At 37.7% G+C, this 22,489-nt stretch overlaps 1 protein-coding gene across 1 annotated transcript; it reads left to right on the plus strand.

Moving 5' to 3' along the window:
- Window positions 1-688: 688 nt before the first annotated feature.
- LOC133082453 (putative P2Y purinoceptor 10) lies at window positions 689-1,717 on the plus strand. Its single transcript, XM_061179052.1, has one exon. The coding sequence runs from the start codon at window positions 731-733 to the stop codon at window positions 1,715-1,717; it is 987 nt and encodes a 328-aa protein (XP_061035035.1). The 5' UTR covers window positions 689-730.
- The last annotated feature ends 20,772 nt before the right edge of the window (window positions 1,718-22,489 follow it).

Below are 22,489 nucleotides of genomic sequence, written 5' to 3' on the forward strand. Positions count from 1 at the left end.
ATATGATCCAGCAATCCCACTTTTGGGCATATATCCAGAAAAGCCAAAAACTCTAATTCAAAAAGGTACATGCACCCCAATGTTCATAGCAGCACTATTTACAAAAGCCAAGACATGGGAGCAACCTAAGTGTCCATCGCCAGATGAATGGGTAAAGATGTGGTTGTGTGTGTATATATATATATATAAATCTTAGCCATAAAAAGAATGAAATAATGCCATTTGTAGCAACATGCATGGACCTAGAGATTATCATACTGAGTGAAGTAAGTCAGACAGAGAAAACCAAATATGATATGATATCACTTCCATGTGGAATCTAAAACAATGGTACAAATGAACTTATTTATAAAACAGAAATAAACTCACAGACATAGAAAACAAACTTACAGTTACAAGAGGGGAAAGGGAGAGAGGTATAAATTAGGAATTTGAGATTAAGGGATACACACTGCTGTATATAAAATAGATAAAAAACAAGAACCTACTGTGTAGCACAGGGAACTATATTCAATATCTTGTAATAACCTGTAATGGAAAATAATGTGATATAACTGAATCACTTTGCTGTACACCTGAAACTTTGTAAATCAACTATATTTCAATTAAAAAAAAATCTGGATGTCAGCTAAAGAACTGGTTAACCATTACACCCTTTTTCTTTTGTTTTGTTTTGGGCAGGGATCATAACTTCACGGCTTACCTTGATGAATATACTGAAATATTCAAGATGGGCAGCAACAGTACCAGCAATGCTGAGACTCAGTGCAATGTCACTAATTTGACATTTCAATACTCCCTCTACGCCACCACCTACATCCTCATATTCATCCCTGGTCTACTGGCCAACAGTGCAGCCTTGTGGGTTCTGTGCCGCTTCATCAGCAAGAAAAATAAAGCCATCATTTTCATGATCAACCTCTCTGTGGCTGACCTTGCTCACGTGCTGTCCTTACCCCTCCGGATTTACTATTACATCAGCCACCACTGGCCTTTCCAGAGGGCCCTTTGCCTACTGTGCTTCTACCTGAAGTATCTCAACATGTATGCCAGCATTTGTTTTCTGACATGCATCAGCCTTCAGAGGTGCTTCTTTCTTCTCAAGCCTTTCAGGGCCAGAGACTGGAAGCGTAGGTATGATGTGGGCATCAGTGCTGCTGTCTGGGTCATCGTGGGGACTGCCTGTTTGCCATTTCCCATCATGAGAAGCACAGACTTAGCCAACAACACTGAGTCCTGCTTTGCTGATCTTGGTTACAGGAAAATGAATGCAATGGCTTTGGTTGGGATGATTACAGCTGCTGAGCTGGCAGGATTTGTGATCCCAGTAGTCATCATTGCATGGTGTACCTGGAAAACCACTATATCCTTGCGACAACCACCAGTGGCTTTCCAGGGAATCAGTGAGAGGCAGAAAGCACTGCGGATGGTTTACATGTGTGCTGCAGTCTTCTTCATCTGCTTCACTCCCTATCATATTAACTTTATTTTTTACACCATGGTAAAGGAAACCATCATTAGCAGTTGTCCCATTGTCCAAAGCTCACTGTATTTCCACCCTTTTTGTCTATGCCTTGCAAGTCTCTGCTGCCTTTTGGATCCAATTCTCTACTACTTCATGGCCTCAGAGTTTCGTGACCAACTATCCCGCCATGGCAGTTCCGTGACTCGTTCCCGCCTAATGAGCAGGGAGAGTGGTTCATCAATGATTGGTTAAAAATAAAATAGCTCTTTGATTATGGCTTTGTTTAACTATGTTTCCTGGCTTTTTCCAAAGGTGAAAATGACCAGCCAGACAATTTCGTTAATTGAACTTTGGGAACAACAGAAATAGTTGTGGTCACAGGGGTGTGATGGTGGAGGGAGAGTGTGAAAAATGTGGGAGAGGAAGGGAAGATGGGAGTTGTATGTTTCCTCTTTGAAATTCAAGGCACTTTCTTACTTAAGAGATCTAGATCAAGGCTTTACAGATGTTTTAAACAAATGGAAATTGGATATTTTATCTTAAACCTTTCTTTAGTAAATGTGATGTTGTTAATGATACAATAAATGCATGAATCTTTTCCAGAACTTAAAAACAAATCTCTTTCATATGAAGACCATTATTTGTGAATGAGAGCAAAAAAATCTCCAGTCTTTCTAAGGGATAAATGCACAGGCAAGGGGGTGTGAATGTTGAAGCAACATGTGCATCAATTTTAGGACACAAACCTCTTATTGAATAAAGGGCATAGGAATTTGTTCATTCATTGAAAATATATTGGATGTCTATTGTATTCTGGGTTACCACTTTCTTGGGTACTTTCACATATAGCATCTCATCTAGCTCTTCTAATACAGTTGTGGAAGATTCCAATACAAATGAATAAATGGAACCTCAGACAGATGAAACAACTTCCCTGGAAATAATCAGTGGTGAGTCAAAATTTGTCCTGAATACACCACATATGCTTAAGTTATTGCCTCCATTTGTGTTATTATTACTAGGTTAATGCTAAACTTGGTTTGAATGGTGAAAACACAGACTAAAGTTAAGCCATCCAAGACCAAGACCATTTCTATACAATTTGTCGAAGATTATTTGAAAAGTCTGTGACTTGTGGGGATGGTGTGTCAGGCTTCAGGTTGCAAGGTATCAAATAATAAATAGGTTGTTCTAATACTGTTCCAAACTACAGAGTCCTGATGATCAGGGGTATAGGACACACAAATAGTTCATTATTAACACAAAATATACTTTAAGTCTTAATGTTGGTAATATAAACCCATAAATGGAAAAAAGAAAAAAAATCTATAAGGCTGGAAGATAAGCATTCTGTAAAATTTAGATTTTTTTGAGTTCACCCAACCTTTCTTCTTAAACATTACTATGCATCACTCTGAACAGATTTGTGTTTATTAAGAAACTTCTCTGTGAGCAGAGCTTACAGAATTGTATTGGAAGCATAATATTATCACATCATGAATGAATGGGAGAAAAGTGTATGTCCTCTTTCTGGCAATCTTATCTTCATTTTTTTTTAAAGGTTATGGCTACTGTTTCAGAATTACTATGGAGGTTTTAAATACAAGCAATCCTCATATTCTCAGGTTGGCATTTATGAAGCTCAATCCATCACTCTCATTTTTTTTTATTCCTGAAGTTTAAGTAGCATAGACACTTGGTGTGCAGGGAGGAGAAGGGAAGTGGTAGTCCTCAGATATCCACTTGAATACAATGTCTATAGAAGAGGAAGTAGGGACAACTGAAAAAGGAGGAATTAAAAGGGAAAAAAACATGTTTTCTAGGGAAGAAGAGAGTTCTGTAATTGTAAAGTAATGAAACTGTTTTTGTTTTTTTTTTTGCTTTATTAACCAGCATCTAAAGGCATAGCCTAAAGAGGGTTTCCAGATATGCATAGGCAACCCTACTCTAAGGAGATTATTTTGAAAGAAACCCACTTGGAACTACACATCCTGTTATCTTTGTGAACAAAAGGAACCTCAGTTCTAAATAGTCACACTTCATATTCCCTCCTTTCACGTTGTTGACAAGCACCAGATATGTGGGTTAGTGAACAAATTAAATTTCATCTGTCCACCATTAAAGAGGAATCTTTGGGCCTCTTCTGACATGTGAATCTCCATTGTAATGAGAGAGAAAAAGATAACTTCAAAACAAGCAATGATTCGTTCTTGAATTTTAAAGGCTGGTTTGCCTTATATACTGTTAGGGGGAAAGGTGACAGTGCTTGATCTAATGAAATAACAGCTCAAGAAATAGGTGAGGCTACTTTAAGGTATTACAATGACCAGTTTGAACAAGGACTTTCTGTGAGACAAAGAGGATAGCAGAACACATATCCTTGAATCAGCTTTTCAAGAAGTCACCCAAAAAATCTGTACATTTCCCAAAAATCTCTGTAAGACGCCTATCACAATCCAATTATAAACCATTCAGAATCTCATAACCTTAATGAAATACTCTTTAGTTTTGTGATAGTTTTGGTTTAAAAAAAGGAAGGGATTTTGAGGAATATAGTAAAGTTGTACAATAATCTATATGATCTTAAATGCAGTTTATGCATGATTGGTTATGCTGTTTACTTTTAGAAAGCTTTAATTACTAGCACAGACTATAGATATAGCATTTATCATAGATTAAATTGATAGATAATCTTTATGGAACATGAGGTCATTTTTATAAAAAAATATTAAGCATCATTCTCTTATTTGAAAATTGAACTCATTTATTATAAAACTGCTTCTATAAGAAAATCAGTTTCTCCTCACATGCTTTTGCATGTTTTCCAGGAATGTAACCCACCATAAAAGTAAGGTACTGCTTAAATAGAAATTTTAAACCACATTCCTCTTTTAACTAGTAAGTAGTTTGGGTGTCATATTAACTCTTTAGAGGCAATACTGTGCCTTTAAGTACATTAGAAACACAATATGTAATTACAAGTAAAAGTATGCTATTATTCTCTAAGGCTTTGAAAGAGTTAATTAATCTCCCAAAGTTCCAAATTTACCACCAATGAATAATTTAGTTATTTTCACTTCCTGACGTTTTAATAATTAACCACAATTTTGTTTTTGGAACAGGAAATAGGTTTCTTTTTTTAATATAGGTATTACTTTGTCCAAGTAAACTGTGCAGAATTTGTAAAGTAGGGAGGGAACAGTTGGTTTACAGAAGCTGAATTTCAAACTGGATACTAAGGAGAAAGATGGAGAGTAACAAAATTTCAGGAGCTGGTATCATAGACTAGCAGATTTCCTGATCTTCTGGAGTTGAGGGGGGGCAGATTTCCTTGATCTGAGAAATTGCATTTGAACTTGGTCTTACATGATAGAAAAGTTTGAAAATTGTTTTTAAATACCAAAGAAGAGTAAGCATTCTTATTGGAAATCCTCCTGAGCTAAGGAAGGAAAGAGAAAAAAACTGGAAGGTGACTAATACTGAATACTATAGTTTGGCTAGAACTATATGAGGGAGCAATAAGTAATGAGGCTATAATGAGGCTATGTAGAGGCCTAGTTCTGGTTCAAGTACCTGAACTCACCTCATCCTAGGGACACACCAAATCTACAAATATATACTGAAGAGTTTCCTTTGAAAAAAGCCAAAAAACCCAGTGGAGGAACCACTTCACATTGAAAAGTGAGACAGAAACCACATTGAAGAAGGTAGGAAAGGCTAAGACACAACCTCCTCATAAACCCCACCCCCACTATGGTGACCCACAATCAGGAGGGAATTCAAAACACAGATCTTCAACTTGAGGAGCAAAGGGTCTGTATCTGACGTTGGGCACCCCAACTTTTAATACCCACATCTGAGGGATGAGCCCCTCCCAAACATCAGGCTTTCAAGACCAACAGGACTCGAGCCCACAACATCAGTGGGGATATGGTGAACTTAAAAATGGCTCTTAAAGGCCTCACATAGATCTCACCTGCTCCAGGGCCCAGCACAGAAGCAGCCCTTTGAAAAGTGCTTAGACTTTCTGTGAAAGGGACTCAGTTGCAAATTTTAAAGCATCAGTCTGAGGGTCCTGCTGGGATACTCTCTGGGGATGGAGGCTGGTAGCTATCATCTTCCATGCTCTTCCTCTGCCTTGCTAAAGCAGGAGCCATGTGATTTTTTCTTTTTCTTTTTCTTTTTCCTTTAAAAAAATTTCTTCTTTTTTTTAAACTTTGCTTTTCTTTATATATTTTTTCTTTTTGGCTTTCATTTTCCTTTCTTCTGTTTTCTTTTCTTCTCCTTTTTTTCTTTTCTTCATGTTTTCTAGCAGGTGGAATCTTTTTTTTTAACATATATTTTTATTTTTATTTTTTAACGTTTTTATTGGAGTATAATTGCTTTACAATGCTGTGTTAGTTTCTGATTTATAACGAAGTGAATCAGTTATACATATACATATATCCCCATATCTCTTCCCTCTTGCATCTCCCTCCCTGCCACCCTCCTTATCCCACCCTTCTAGCTGGTCACAAAACACCGAGCTAATCACCCTGTGCTGTGCGGCTGCTTCCCACTAGCTATCTATTTTACATTTGGTAGTGTATATATGTCTATGCCACTCTCTCACTTTGTCCCAGCTTACCCTTCCCCCTTCGCATATCCTCAAGTCCATTTTCTAGTAGGTCTGTGTCTTTATTCCCATCTTGCCCCTAGGTTCTTCATGACCTTCTTTTTTTCTTTTTGTTTAGATTCCGTATATATGTGTTAGCATACAGTATTTGTTTTTCTCTTTCTGACTTACTTCACTCTGTATGACAGACTCTAGGTCCATCCACCTCACTACAAATAACTCAATTTCGTTTCCTTTTATGGCTAATATTCCACTATGTATGTGCCACATCTTCTTTATCCATTCATCGGTTGATGGACACTTAGATTACTTCCATGTCCTGGCTATTGTAAATAGAGCTGCAATGAACATTTTGATACATGACTCTTTTTGAATTATGGTTTTCTCAGGGTATAACACCTGAGGGTTTTATGATAAAAACCCTCCAGAAAGTAGGCATAGAGGGAACTTACCTCAACATAACACAGGACATACATGACAAACCGACAGACAACATCATCCTCAATGGTGAAAAACTGAAACCATTTCCACTAAGATCAGGAATAAGACAAGGTTGCCCACTCTCACCACTATTATTCAACATAGATTTGGAAGTTTTAGCCACAGTAATAAGAAAAGAAAAAGAGATAAAAGGAACCCAATTTGGAAAAGAAGAAGTAAAGCTGTCACTGTTTGGAGATGACATGATACTATATGTAGAGAATCCTAAAGATGCTACCAGAAAACTACTAGAGCTAATCAATGAATTTGGTAAAGTAGCAGGATACAAAATTAATGCACAGAAATCTCTTGCATTCCTATACACTAATGATGAAAAATCTGAAAGAGAAATTACAAAAACACTCTCATTTACCATTGCAACAAAAAGAATAAAATACTTAGGAATAAACCTACTTAAGGAGACAAAAGACCTGTAGGCAGAAAATTATAAGACACTGATGAAAGAAATTAAAGATGATACAAATAGATGGAGAGATATACCATGTTCTTGGATTGGAAGAATCAACATTGTGAAAATGACTCTACTACCCAAAGCAATCTACAGATTCAATGCAATCCATATCAAACAACCAGTGGCATTTTTCACAGAACAGGAACAAAAAATTTCACAATTTATATGGAAATACAAAAAACCCCAAATAGCCAAAGCACTCCTGAGGGAAAAAAATGGAACGGGAAGAATCAGACTCCCTGACTTCAGACTATACTACAAAACTACAGTAATCAAGACAGTACGGTACTGGCATAAAAACAGAAATATAGATCATTGGAACAGGATAGAAAGCCCAGAGATAAACCCACGCACATATGGTCACCTTATCTTTGATAAAGGACACAAGAATATGGAGAAAAGACAATGGAGAAAAGACAGCCTCTTCAATAAGTGGTGCTGGGAAAACTGGACAGGTACATGTAAAAATATGAAATTAGAATACTCCCTAGCACCATACACAAAAATAAACTCAAAATGGATTAAAGACCTAAATGTAAGGCCAGACACTGTCAAACTCTTAGAGGAAAACATAGGCAGAACACTCTATGACATAAATCACAGCAAGATCCTTTTTGACCCACCTCCTAGAGGAATGGAAATAAAAACAAAAATAAACAAATGGGACCTAATGAAACTTAAAAGCTTTTGCACAGCAAAGGAAACCATAGACAAGATGAAAAGACAGCCCTCAGAATGGGAGAAAATATTTGCAAATGAAGCAAGTGACAAAGGATTAATATCCAAAATTTACAAACACCACATGCAGTTCAGTATGAAACAAAAAAACAACCTGATGCAAAAATGAGCAGAAGGCCTAAATAGACATTTCTCCAAAGAAGATATACAGATTGCCAACAAACACATGAAAGAATGCTCAACATCATTTATCATTAGAGAATTTCAAATCAAAACTACAATGAGATATCATCTCACACCGGCCAGATTGGCCATCATCAAAAAATCTACAAATAATAAATGCTGGAGAGGGTGTGGAGAAAAGGGAACCCTCTTGCACTGTTGGTGGGAATGTAAATTGATACAGCCACTATGGAGAACAGTATGGAGGTTCCTTAAAAAACTAAAAATGGAACCATACGACCCAGAAATCCCACTACTCGGCAGGTGCCATCTTTATATTTCTCTTCTGACCCTCTGCAGACAGTGGGCACTGTCTTCGCACTCACCTTCTGGCATTCCAGAGTGCTAGTATCTTCCAGTGCAGTGCTTCTACACACATCTGGTGACGTAGTTTTTATATCTAACTGAATTTTGCAATTGCCACCAAGGGGAAGTCGTTTAATCACCTAACTGGAGATCAGGAGTCTTGTCATCCCGGATGCCATGGGACTGTGACAACCAAAGAAAGATTTCTTGGTAGACTACCACTCCCAGGTCAGTTCACAGATTTCAGACCCCCAGTCTTTCTGAGAAAGAGGCCTATTTGCTTGTCCAGGAGTTTTGGCCTGAGGGGTAGGCTTCTGTTTTGGCACATACATAGGGGCCTATGGTGGTATTCTCAGGGAATAGAGCTTAGTGGATTCAATATTTACACTTTCCCTCTGGCTCACTCCAGCTCACAGATATCTTTCAGAAAAGAGCTTATACCTTCTCTGGTTTTATAGCTGATTTTTATAGCTGCTGCCAGAAGACACATCTATATCACCTCGCTCAGGTGGTCAGTGGGGCTTACACTCACAGGTCCCACAAGATTGTAACCAATGGAGAAAGAGTTCTTAAATAGATACCACTCTCCAAGGCACAGAAAAAGGCAACAGATCAAAGAGCTCAGTTTTTCTGTGAAAGAGGCTTTATTAGTTTATCGTCATAGCTGCAGCCTGAGTGAGAGGATTCTAATTAAACACACATTTAAGGGCTGACTGTAAACTTTTCCTGGACCTCAGAGAGTAGGCACTTTGTGCTCTCCCCATGCCATGGTCCAGAGTGCCAGCATTTCTCATAGCAGGGCACTTATATGTGTCTTGTGCCCCAGGTTTTATGTCTGACCCCTTATTTTTGCAGCTGCTGCCCAGGGATACTCCCTTGATTGCCTAGCTCTGGTGGTCAAGGGGGCTTGTATTCCTGGGGCCTAAGAGACTGTGACAATCAGAGAAAGAGTGCTTGGCAGAATACCACCCCCAGAGAACTTCACAGATAACAGACTGAAACACACCCTCAGCCTTTCTATGAAAAAAGCCTACTTGCTTGTCTTGGAGATTCTGTTTTAGGGGCAGGATTCAGGTTTTGTACACATCTAAGAGTTATTGAGATGCTCTCAGAAAATGTAGGCAAGGGGCCATGTTTGTGCCCTCCTGGTACCTCACTACAACTCACTGGTATCTTCTAGAAAGGAGCTTATAAGAGCCTCGATTCTTGTGACTGCCTCCCAAGGGACACCTCCAGATCACCTGGTTCTGGTGGCCAATAGGGCTTATGTTTGCAGTTTCACAAGACTATGTATATTTAAACTCTAAAAGCTGCTGCCTGAGGGTCTGGCTTCGAATCAGTATGAATTTGGTACTGACTGAGATCCTCCACTTAGGGACACTGACTATCCCAAAGGTCATGGCACACCTTCAACTACTGGGAGCTAGTAAAAATAAAATGGGCTGCTTAAACAATCAAAAAGGTTTGGGAGACAACCAACAACTAGAGTAGGGTTGAATGATAAGTTTTATGTCCTACACAATTCCTAGAAGAGTGGAAGAAGTGGCTGTTTAATCCAATACATAGAAAACAAAACAGAAAGTCAAGGATAATGAAGAAACAAAGGAATATGTTCCAAGTGAAAGAGCAAGATAACTCAGGGGGAAAAGAAACCTTAATTAATATAAATAAGTAATTTACATGTTAAAGAGTTAAAAGTGATAATCGGCTCTGAGATCAGGTGGAAATGCAGACGGCGCCCAAAGTTGTGCAGAACCACAGGCGGGGCTTCGCAATCAGGTTTGGGGACTGATATAAAATGGTCTGAAATTGATTCTGGGTCAGCAGGTGTCTTTGTGGAGAAGTTCCAGCACACTCTTGGAGCAATAAAGATACAAGTTTGGACTCATTGGAGAGGCCGTGTGGATGAAAGGCACTTGGTGCTCCAGCCAGGCATCAGGGCTGTGCCTCTGAGGTGGGAGAACCAACTTCAGGACACTGGTCCACAAGAGACCTCCCAGCTCCACGTAATACCAAACGGTGAAAATCTCTCAGAGATCTCCATCTCAACATCAAGACCCAGCTTCACTCAACGACCAGCAAGCTACAGTGCTGGACACCCTATGCCAAACAATTAGCAAGACAGGAACACAGCGCCATCCATTAACAGAGAGGCTGCCTAAAATCATAATAAGGCCACAGACACCCCAAAACACACCACCAGACGTGGACAAGCCCACCAGAAAGACAACATCCAGCCTCATCCACCAGAACACAGGCACTAGTTCCCTCCACCAGGAAACCTACACAACCCACTGAACCAACCTTAGCCACTGGGGACAGATACCAAAAACAATGGGAACTACGAACCTGCAGCCTGTGAAAAGGAGACCCCAAACACAGTAAGATACGCAAAATGAGAAGACAGAAAAACACACAGCAGATGAAGGAGCAGGGTCAAAACACACCAGACCTAACAAATGAAGAGGAAATAGGTAGTCTACCTGAAAAAGAATTCAGAATAATGATAGTAAGGATGATCCAAAATCTTGGAAATAGAATAGACAAAATGCAAGAAACATTTAACAAGGACGTAGAAGAACTAAAGAGGAACCAAGCAATGATGAAAAGCACAATAAATGAAATTGAAAATACTCTAGATGGGATCAATAGCAGAATAACTGAGGCACAAGAACAGGTAAGTGACCTGGAAGATAAAATAGTGGAAATAACTACTGCAGAGCAGAATAAAGAAAAAAGAATGAAAAGAACTGAGGACAGTCTCAGAGACCTGTGGGACAACATTAAATGCACCAACATTCGAATTATAGGGGTCCCAGAAGAAGAAGAGAAAAAGAAAGGGACTGAGAAAATATTTGAAGAGATTATAGTTGAAAACTTCCCTAATATGGGAAAGGAAATAGTTAATCAAGTCCTGGAAGCACAGAGAGTCCCATACAGGATAAATCCAAGGAGAAACACACCAAGACACATATTAATCAAACTATCAAAAATTAAATATAAAGAAAACATATTAAAAGCAGCAAGGGAAAAACAACAAATAACACACAAGGGCATCCCCATAAGGTTAACAGCTGATCTTTCAGCGGAAACTCTGCAAGCCAGAAGGGAGTGGCAGGATATACTTAAAGTGATGAAGGAGAAAAACCTACAACCAAGATTACTCTACCCAGCAAGGATCTCATTCAGATTTGATGGAGAACTTAAAAGCTTTACAGACAAGCAAAAGCTGAGAGAGTTCAGCACCACCAAACCAGCTTTACAACAAATGCGAAAGGAACTTCTGTAGGCAAGAAACACAAGAGAAGGAAAACACCTACAATAACAAATCCAAAACATTTAAGAAAATGGGAATAGGAACATACATATTGATAAATACGTTAAATGTAAATGGATTAAATGCTCCCACCAAAAGACACAGACTGGCTGAATGGATACAAAAACAAGACCCATATATATGCTGTCTACAAGAGACCCACTTCAGACCTAGAGACACATACAGACTGAAAGTGAGGGGATGGAAAAAGATATTCCATGCAAATGGAAATCAAAAGAAAGCTGGAGTAGCAATTCTCATATCAGACAAAATAGACTTTAAAATAAAGACTATTACAAGAGACAAAGAAGGACACTATATAATGATCAAGGGATCGATCCAAGAGGAAGGTATAACAATTGTAAATATTTATGCACCCAACATAGGAGCACCTCAATACATAAGGCAAATACTAACAGCCATAAAAGGGGAAATCGACAGCAACACAATCATAGTAGGGGACTTTAACACCCCACTTTCACCAATGGACAGATCATCCAAAATGAAAATAAGTAAGGAAACACAAGCTTTAAATGATACATTAAACAAGATGGACTTAATTGATATTTTTAGGACATTCCACCCAAAAACAACAGAATACACATTTTTCTCAAGTGCTCATGGAACATTCTCCAGGATAGATCATATCTTGGGTCACAAATCAAGCCTTGGTAAATTTAAAAAAATTGAAATCGTATCAAGTATCTTTTCCGACCACAACGCTATGAGACTAGATATCAATTACAGGAAAAGATCTGTAAAACATACAAACACATGGAGGCTACACAATACACTACTTAATAATGAAGTGATCACTGAAGAAATCAAAGGGGAAATCAAAAAATACCTAGAAACAAATGACAATGGAGACACGACGATCCAAAACCTATGGGATGCAGCAAAAGCAGTTCTAAGAGGGAAGTTTATAGCAATACAAGCCTACATCAAGAAACAGGAAACATCTCGAATAAACAACCTAACCTTGCACCTAAAGCAATTAGAGAAAGAAGAACAAAAAAACCCCAAAGCTAGCAGAAGGAAAGAAATCATAAAGGTCAGATCAGAAATAAATGAAAAAGAAATGAAGGAAACAATAGCAAAAATCAATGAAACGAAGAGCTGGTTCTTTGAGAAGATAAACAAAATTGATAAAACATTAGCCAGACTCATCAAAAGAAAAAGGGAGAAGACTCAAATTAATAGAATTAGAAATGAAAAAGGAGAAGTAACCACTGACACTGCAGAAATACAAACGATCATGAGAGATTACTACAAGCAACTCTATGCCAATAAAATGGACAACCTGGAAGAAATGGACAGATTCTTAGAAATGCACAACCTGCCAAGACTGAACCAGGAAGAAATAGAAAATATGAATAGACCAATCACAAGCACTGAAATTGAAACTGTGATTAAAAATCTTCCAACACACAAAAGCCCAGGACCAGATGGCTTCACAGGCGAATTCTATCAAACATTTAGAGAAGAGCTAACACCTATCCTTCTCAAACTCTTCCAAAATATTGCAGAGGGAGGAACACTCCCCAACTCATTCTACGAGGCCACCATCACCCTGATACCAAAACCAGACAAAGATGTCACAAAGAAAGAAAACTACAGGCCAATATCACTGATGAACATAGATGCAAAAATCCTCAACAAAATACTAGCAAACAGAATCCAACAGCACATTAAAAGGATTATACACCATGATCAAGTGGGGTTTATTCCAGGAATGCAAGGATTCTTCAATATACGCAAATCAATCAACGTGATACATCATATTAACAAATTGAAGGAGAAAAACCATATGATCATCTCAATAGATGCAGAGAAAGCTTTCGACAAAATTCAACACCCATTTATGATAAAAGTCTTGCAGAAAGTAGGCATAGAGGGAACTTTCCTCAACATAATAAAGGCCGTATATGACAAACCCACAGCCAACATTGTCCTCAATGGTGAAAAACTGAAACCATTTCCACTAAGATCAGGAACAAGATAAGGTTGCCCACTCTCACCACTATTATTCAACATAGTTTTGGAAGTGTTAGCCACAGCAATCAGAGAAGAAAAAGAAATAAAAGGAATCCAAATCGGAAAAGAAGAAGTAAAGCTGTCACTGTTTGCAGATGACATGATACTATACATAGAGAAACCTAAAGATGCTACCAGAAAACTACTAGAGCTAATCAATGAATTTGGTAAAGTAGCAGGATACAAAATTAATGCACAGAAATCTCTTGCATTCCTGTATACTAATGATGAAAAATCTGAAAGTGAAACTAAGAAAACACTCCCGTTTACCATTGCAACAAAAAGAATAAAATATCTAGGAATAAACCTACCTAAGGAGACAAAAACCTGTATGCAGAAAATTATAGGACATTGATGAAAGAAATTAAAGGTGATACAAACAGATGGAGAGATATACCATGTTCTTGGATTGGAAGAATCAACATTGTGAAAATGACTCTGCTACCCAAAGCAATCTACAGATTCAATGCAATCCCTATCAAACTACCACTGGCATTTTTCACAGAACTAGAACAAAAAATTTCACAATTTGTATGGAAACACAAAAGACCCTGAATAGCCAAAGCAATCTTGAGAACGAAAAATGGAGCTGGAGGAATCAGGCTCCCTGACTTCAGACTATATTACAAAGCTACAGTAACCAAGACAGTTTGGTACTGCCACAAAAACAGAAATATAGATCAATGGAACAGGATAGAAAGCCCAGAGATAAGCCCACTCACATATGGTCACCTTATCTTTGATAAAGGAGGCAAGCATATACAGTGGAGAAAAGACAGCCTCTTCAATAAGTGGTGCTGGGAAAATTGGACAGATACATGTAAAAGTATGAAATTAGAACACTCCCTAACACCATACACAAAAATAAACTCAAAATGGATTAAAGACCTAAGTGTAAGGCCAGACACTATCGAACTCTTAGAGGAAAACATAGGCAGAACACGCTATGACATAAATCACAGCAAGATCCTTTTTGACCCAGGTCCTAGAGAAATGGAAATAAAAACACAAATAAACAAATGGGACCTAATGAAACTTAAAAGCTTTTGCACAGCAAAGGAAACCATAAACAAGACCAAAAGACAACCCTCAGAATGGGAGAAAATATTTGCAAATGAAGCAACTGACAAAGGATTAATCTCCAAGATTTACAAGCAGCTCATGCAGCTCAATAACAAAAAAAACAAACAACCCAATCCAAAAATGGGCAGAAGACCTAAATAGACATTTCTCCAAAGAAGTTATACAGATTGCCAACAGACACATGAAAGAATGCTCAACATCATTAATCATTAGAGAAATGCAAATCAAAACTACAATGAGGTATCATCTCACACTGGTCAGAATGGCCATCATCAAAAAATCTAGAAACAATAAATGCTGGAGAGGGTGTGGAGAAAAGGGAACCCTCTTGCACTGTTGGTGGGAATGTAAATTGATACAGCCACTATGGAGAACAGTATGGAGGTTCCTTTAAAAACTAAAAATAGAACTACCATACGACCCAGCAATCCCACTACTGGGCATATACCCTGAGAAAACCATAATTCAGAAAGAGTCATGTACCAAAATATTCATTGCAGCTCTGTTTACAATAGCCAGGACATGGAAACAACCTAGGTGTCCATCATCGGATGAATGGATAAAGAAGATGTGGCACATATATACAATGGAATATTACTCAGCCATAAAAAGAAATGAAATGGAGGTGTTTGTAATGAGGTGGATGGAGTTAGAGTCTGTCATACAGAGTGAAGTAAGTCAGAAAGAGAAAAAGAAATACAGTATGCTAACACATATATATGGAATCTAAGGGAAAAAAAAAGGTCATGAAGAACCTAGTGGCAAGATGGGAATAAAGACACAGACGTACTAGAGAATGGACTTGAGGATATGGGGAGGGGGAGGGGTGAGATGTGACAGGGTGAGTGAGTGTCATGGACATATATACACTACCAAATGTAAAATAGATAGCTAGTGGGAAGCAGCCGCATAGCACAGGGAGATCAGCTCGGTGCTTTGTGACCACCTAGAGGGGTGGGATAGGGAGGGTGGGAGGGAGTGAGATGCAAGAGGGAAGAGATATGGGAATATATGTATATGTATAACTGATTCACTTTGTTATAAAGCAGAAGCTAACACACCATTGTAAAGCAATTATACTTCAATAAAGATGTTTTAAAAAAAACAAAACAAAAGAAAAAAAAAAGCAGACATCAGGAAAATGCATATCAAAACCACAAATGAAGTATCACCTCACACCTGTCACAATGGCTATCATCAAAAAGACAACAAATAAAAACATTGGCCAGGATGTGGAGAAAAGGGAATCCTAGTACACTGTTGGTAGCAATGTAAATGACTGCATCCACTATGGAAAACAATAAGGAGGTTCCTCAAAAAACCAAAAATAGAACTACCATATAATCTATCAATTCTACTCCTGGAAAAAGAAAATAAAAAACACTAATTCAAAAAGATATGTGCACCCCAGTGTTCAAAGCAGCATTATTTACCATAGCCAAAATATGGAAACAACCTAAGTGTCCATCAACAGATGAATGGATAAAGAAGATGTGGTATATTTATATACAATGGAATACTACTCAGTCATGAAAAGAATGAAATTTTGCCAGTTGTGACAACATGGATGGACCTGGAGGGTATTTTGCTTAGTGAAGTAAGTCAGAAATAGAAAGGCAAATACTGTATGTTTTCACCTATATATGGAATCTGAAAAATAAACGAATATAACAAAAAAATAAAATAAAATAAAAGTGATAATCATGAAGATGCTTACCAAAATCAGGAGATGAATGGATGAACACAGTAAGAACTTCAACAAAGAGATAGAAAATATGAGAAAGTACTAAACAAAAATCACAGAGCTGAAAAATACAATAGCTGAACTAAAAAAATATGCTAGAGGGATTTGACAGAGAGTAGATAAAGAAGAAAAGATCAATGAACTCAAACAAAGGGCACAGGAACTCATCCAATCAGAGCAGCAAAAAAAAAAAAAAGAAAAACATGAAGATAGTTTAAGGGACTTATGAGACAACATCAAGCAAACTAACATTTGCATTACAGGAATACCAGAAAGAGAAGAGAGAGAGAAAAGGGCAGAAAAATTATTTGAAGAAAGAATGTCTGAAGACTTCCCTAACCTGAGGAAAGAAACAGATGTACAGATCCAGGAAGCCCAGAGAGTTCCAAATAAGATAAATACAAACAAAACCACACCAAGACACATTAAAATTAAAGTGTCAAAAGGTAAAGACATGGAGAAAATTAAAAGCAGCAAGAGAAAACAACTGGTCACATACAAGGGAAACCCCATAAGACTAGCAGTAGATTTTTCAGAAGAAACTTTGCTAACCAGAGGATGTGGCATGATATATTCAAAGTACTGAAATTAAAAAAAATATGTCCAACCAAGAATACCTTATCTGGCAAAGTTATCAGTCAGAATTGAAGGAGAGATAAAGTTTTCCATCTACGGGAGTTCATTACTACTAAACTGGCCTTACAATATATGTTAAAGGGACTTCTTTAAGCTGAAAAGAAAAGACACTAATTAATAACAAAACATATGAAAATATAAATCTCATTGTAAAAGACACACACACATATATACATAAAAACTAGTAGATTAACCACTTATAATGCTAGAATGAAAGTTAAAAAAGAAAAATTAGCAAAAATGTTTGTAACTATAATAATTAGTTAAAGAATACACAAAATAAAAATATAGAAAATGTGACATAAAAAACATAAAACATGGGGGAGAGTATAAAAGTGTATAGTTTTAGAATGGGCAGAAGACCTAAATAGACATTTCTCCAAAGAAGATATACAGATTGCCAACAAACACATGAAAGAATGCTCAACATCATTAATCATTAGAGAAATGCAAATCAAAACTACAATGAGATATCATCTCACACTGGTCAGAATGGCCATCATCAAAAAAATCTACAAACTATAAATGCTGGAGAGGTCGTGGAGAAAAGGGAACCCTCTTGCACTGTTGGTGGGAATGTAAATTGATACAGCCACTATAGAGAACAGTATGGAGGTTCCTTAAAAAACTAAAAATAGAACTACCATACGACCCAGCAATCCCACTACTGGGCATATACCCTGAGAAAACCATAATTCAAAAAGAGTTATGTACCACAATGTTCATTGCAGCTCTATTTACAATTGCCAGGACATGGAAGCAACCTAAGTGTCCATCAGCAGATGAATGGAGAAAGAAGATGTGGCACATATATACAATGGAATATTACTCAGCCATAAAAAGAAACGAAATTGAGTTATCTGTAGTGAGGTGGATGGACCTAGCATCTGTCATACAGAGTGAAGTAAGTCAGAAAGAGAAAAACAAATACCATATGCTAAAACATATATATGGAATCTAAAAAACAACAACAAAAAATGGTCATGAAGAACCTAGGGGCAAGACGGGAATAAAGATGCAGACCTACTAGAGAATGGACTTGAGGATACGGGGAGGGGGAAGGGTAAGCTGGGACAAAGTGAGAAAGTGACATGGACATGTATACACTACCAAATGTAAAATAGATAGCTGGTGGGAAGCAGCCACATAACACAGGGAGATCAGCTCGGTGCTTTGTGACCACCTAGAAGGGTGGGATAGGGAGGGTGGGAGGGAGGGAGATACAAGAGGGAAGAGATATGGGGATATATGTATATGTATAACTGATTCACTTTTTTATAAAGCAGAAACTAACACACCATTGTAAAGCAATTATACTCTAATAAAGATGTTAAGAAGAATAAAAAGTATACTGACTATAAGAGATTCACTTCATATGTAAGAATATATGCAGGCTGAAAGTGAAGGGATGGAAAAATACTTCATTCAAATGGAAACAAAAGAAAGCTGGGGCAGCTCTACTTATATTGGACAAAAATAAACATTAAAACAAAGATTGCAATAAGAGGGAAAGAAGGATATTACATAATGATAAAGCGGTAACTCTAACAAGAGTACATAACATTTGTAAATATTAATTCACCCAACTTAGGATCACCTAAATAAATAACGCAAATATTAACAGAATTAAAGGGAGAAATAGAAAATAAAACAATAATAATAGGAGACTTTAATACTCCACTTACTTCAATGGATGGATCATCCAGCCAAAAAATCAATAAGGAAACATTGTCTTTAAAGGACACTTTAGACCTGTCAGACATAACAGATATATACAGAACATTTCATCCAAAAGCAACAAAATAAACATTCTTAGTGCACACGGAACATTCTCCAGGATAGATCATAAGTTAAGCCACAGAACAAGTATTAACAAATTTAAGAATACTGAAATCATATCAAACATCTTTTTCAACCTCAAAGGTATGTGATTAGAAATCAACTACAAGAAGAAAACCAGAAAATTAAAAATATGTGGAGATTACACTACATAATACTGAACAACCTATTAGTCAATGAAGACTTCAAAAGAGAAGTCAAAAAATACCTTGTGACAATTAAAATTGTAAATAAAATATATCAAAACTTATGAGATATGAAAAAGTAGTTCAAACAGGGAAGCTCAGAGCAATAAATTTTTACCTCAAGAAACAAGAAAAATCTCAAATAAACAATGTAAATTTACACCTCAAGGAATTAGAAAAAAAGAACAAATGAAGTCCAAAGTTTGTACAAGAAAGGAAATAATAAAAAAAGATCAGAGCATAAATAAAGTAGAAACTAAAAAATACAATAAAAAATATTAATTAAACCAAAAGCTGGTTCTTTGAAAGATAAACAAAACTGACACACCAAGAAAAAAAGAAAGAGAACTCAAATAAATAGAATCAGAAATGAAACAGGAAATGCTACAACTGATACCCCAGAAATACAAAAGATCAGAAGAAACTACTATGGATAATTATGCCAACAAACCGGACAACCTAGAAAAAATAAATTCCTAGAATTAAACAATCACCCACAACTAAATCATGAAGAAATAGAAAATATGATAGATAATTACTAGTCAGGAGATTGAAACAGTAATCAAAAACCTCCCAACACATAAAAGTCCAGGAAGATATTGCTTCACTGATGAATTCTACCAAACATTCAAAGAAGAATTAATGTCTATATTTCTCAAACTCTTCCAAAAAATAGAAGTGAAGGGAACATTTCCAAACCCATTTTACATGGTGAGCTTTACTTTGATACCAAAAACATACAAGGAAGCCACAAGAAAATTACAGGCCAATGTATATAATAAACATAAATGCAAAAATCCTTAACAAAATACTAACAAACCATATTTAACAGTACATTAAAAGGATCACACACCATGGTCAAGTGGGATTTATGCCAGGGATGCAAGGTTGGTTTAAATTTTGCAAATCAATGAGATACACCACATTAACAAATGAAGGATAAAAATCTTATGATCACCTCAATAGAGGCAGAAACAAGTATTTGACAAAATAAAAATCAATTTATAATAAAAACTCTCAACAAAATGGATATAGAGGGAATGTACTTCAACATACTAAAGGCCATATATGACAATCCTACAGCTAACATCATACTCAATGATGAAGAGCTAAAATCTTTTCTTCTAAGATCAAGAACCAGACAAGAAAATCCCTAAAGTCTCCACCCAAAACCATTAGAATTAATAAATTCAGTATAGTTGCAGCATACAAAATCAATACACAAAAATTGGTTGCATTTCCATGAACTAATAATGAATTATAAGGAAGAGAAATTAAGAAAACAATAACATTTACAATCTCATCAAAAATAATAAGATGTCTAGGAATAAAATTAACCAAGGAAGTAAAAGACCTCTATTCTGAAAACTATAAGATATTGATGAAACAACAACATTAACAAAAACTTGAAGAAGACACATATAATTGGAAAGATATTCCATGCTCATGGATTAGAAGAATCACTATTGTGTAAATGTCTGTACTACCCAAAGCAATCTACAGATTCAGTACAAGCCCTATCAAAATTCCAATGGCATTTGTGAAACCTAACTCAAAATGAATTATAGACTTGAATGTGAGATTGGATCTGGATGGCAGAGTAGGAGGACATGAAACTCATCTCTCCCCACAAACACATCAAAAATACATTGACATGTGGAAAAATTCTAATGGAAAACTAACTGGAAACTGGCAGAAGAACTATACAACCAAAGCTGCAAGAAGGATTTCCACATAACCAGGCAGAAAGGAAAAAAGGCATAGGGTCAGGACCTTTGCCCCTGGAAGGGATATGAAAGGAAGAGAAAGTCTGCACAGGCAGACACTCGCCCTGGGGAGTGAGTAGGTTGAGCCACACACTGGGTGTCTCAGTCCTGGGGTCCTACACAGAGTAGGCAAACCTCCTTGGCTGCTGGGAGAGATAAAAGGGCTGGAGAAGCCTAGATTCTACTCATGAAGAATGCACGGGTGCTGACTTGCCAACAAACAGTGTGGAGAGAGCTCTGCACTGCCAGATGCCACCTTGCCACACTCCCCAATCCAAGCCAGGTTAACACCCTGGCCTCACTCATTCCACACCACAGCTTGGTGCTGGATCTAGGGCAGCTGGACCCTGGGAAAAGACTAGCAATGCAGAAGTGGCCTGGGGGTCTGGTGTGTGGTCAAGGTGGGGCCGCAGCGGCCATTGTCAGTACTTACTTGGGTGGTGCCTCTAGAATCCCTGTGACCAGCATTGTTTATCTCCCAGCCTACTGAGTGCTCTGGCCCCACCCACTCCACACTACAGCTTGGTGCTGGATCTGAAGCAAACAGGTCTTAGAAGAAGACTTGATCTAGGGACACAAAAGTCCTGGGGGACTTGGATGTGGTCCAGGTAGAGGAGCAGTGGTCACTGTTGGCAGTTACATGGGTAGCAACTTGGGAGCCACCACGACCATCACACTGCAGGCTGTTTCCTAGCTAAGCAAGTGTTCCGGTCTTACCCACTCCACACCACATCTTGGCACTACATCTGGGCAGATGGGTCCTAGGATAAGACTGCCACAGAGGTAACCCAGATCTATGAGGTCACTTCAATACCTGCAGCCACAATCCCTAGTTCCCACCTAGCAAATACCCCAGTCCTGCCCACTCCACACCACAGCCTTGCACTAGATTTGGAACAACTACAACAGGGGAAGATATGTAACCTTTGGGTGCATCTGAGCAGAGCCATGAATACGTATAAAGGTGGTAAATCAGTCTTCTCTGAGTGCACTGGCCTCACTTGCTTCAGCACTCTCCTCCTTTGGGGCAGGACACTCAATAAAGGGGAATGATGTCTGATCGAGCCTGAACCTCAGGGCTTCTGATCCAAGGACAGCAGAGCAGACCCCACCCTTGAAAGGCTGGCAACAGCCATGGAGCAGAGAAGTCCGGCCTCATTCACTGCATAGGCTTTAGATCTTCCAACACCAACCACAGCCACTATCAAGATGATAGTGGCCAGAACACTCTGAGGAAAGATGTGGCTGACATCCATATCAAAATCAGCTCTCACACCAAAGACACTGGACACACAGAGCCTACATAGGAATGTTCTCACATAAAAACACCCCTTCGAGACCACAATTGATAACTGTTTCTCTTAAATTCATAGAGACAGAGAAAGTTAAGTAAAACGAAAAGGTAGAGGAACCACTCCCAATTAAAAGAGTAAGAAAAATCCCCTGAAAGAATAAATAATGAAACAGAGATCACTGATTGACCAGACACTGAGTTCAAACAGGTGGTATTAAAATTCTAACTGAATTAAGAAAAATTACTGTAACAAGGAACTAGAAACTATAAAGATGAATCAATCAAAAAAAGACAATTCAATCACTGAGATGAAAACCAATCTAGAAGTAATGAATAGCAGACTAAATGTCA

The sequence above is a fragment of the Eubalaena glacialis genome, chromosome X (assembly GCF_028564815.1).
Source record: "Eubalaena glacialis isolate mEubGla1 chromosome X, mEubGla1.1.hap2.+ XY, whole genome shotgun sequence".
NCBI classification, from domain to species: domain Eukaryota; kingdom Metazoa; phylum Chordata; class Mammalia; order Artiodactyla; family Balaenidae; genus Eubalaena; species Eubalaena glacialis.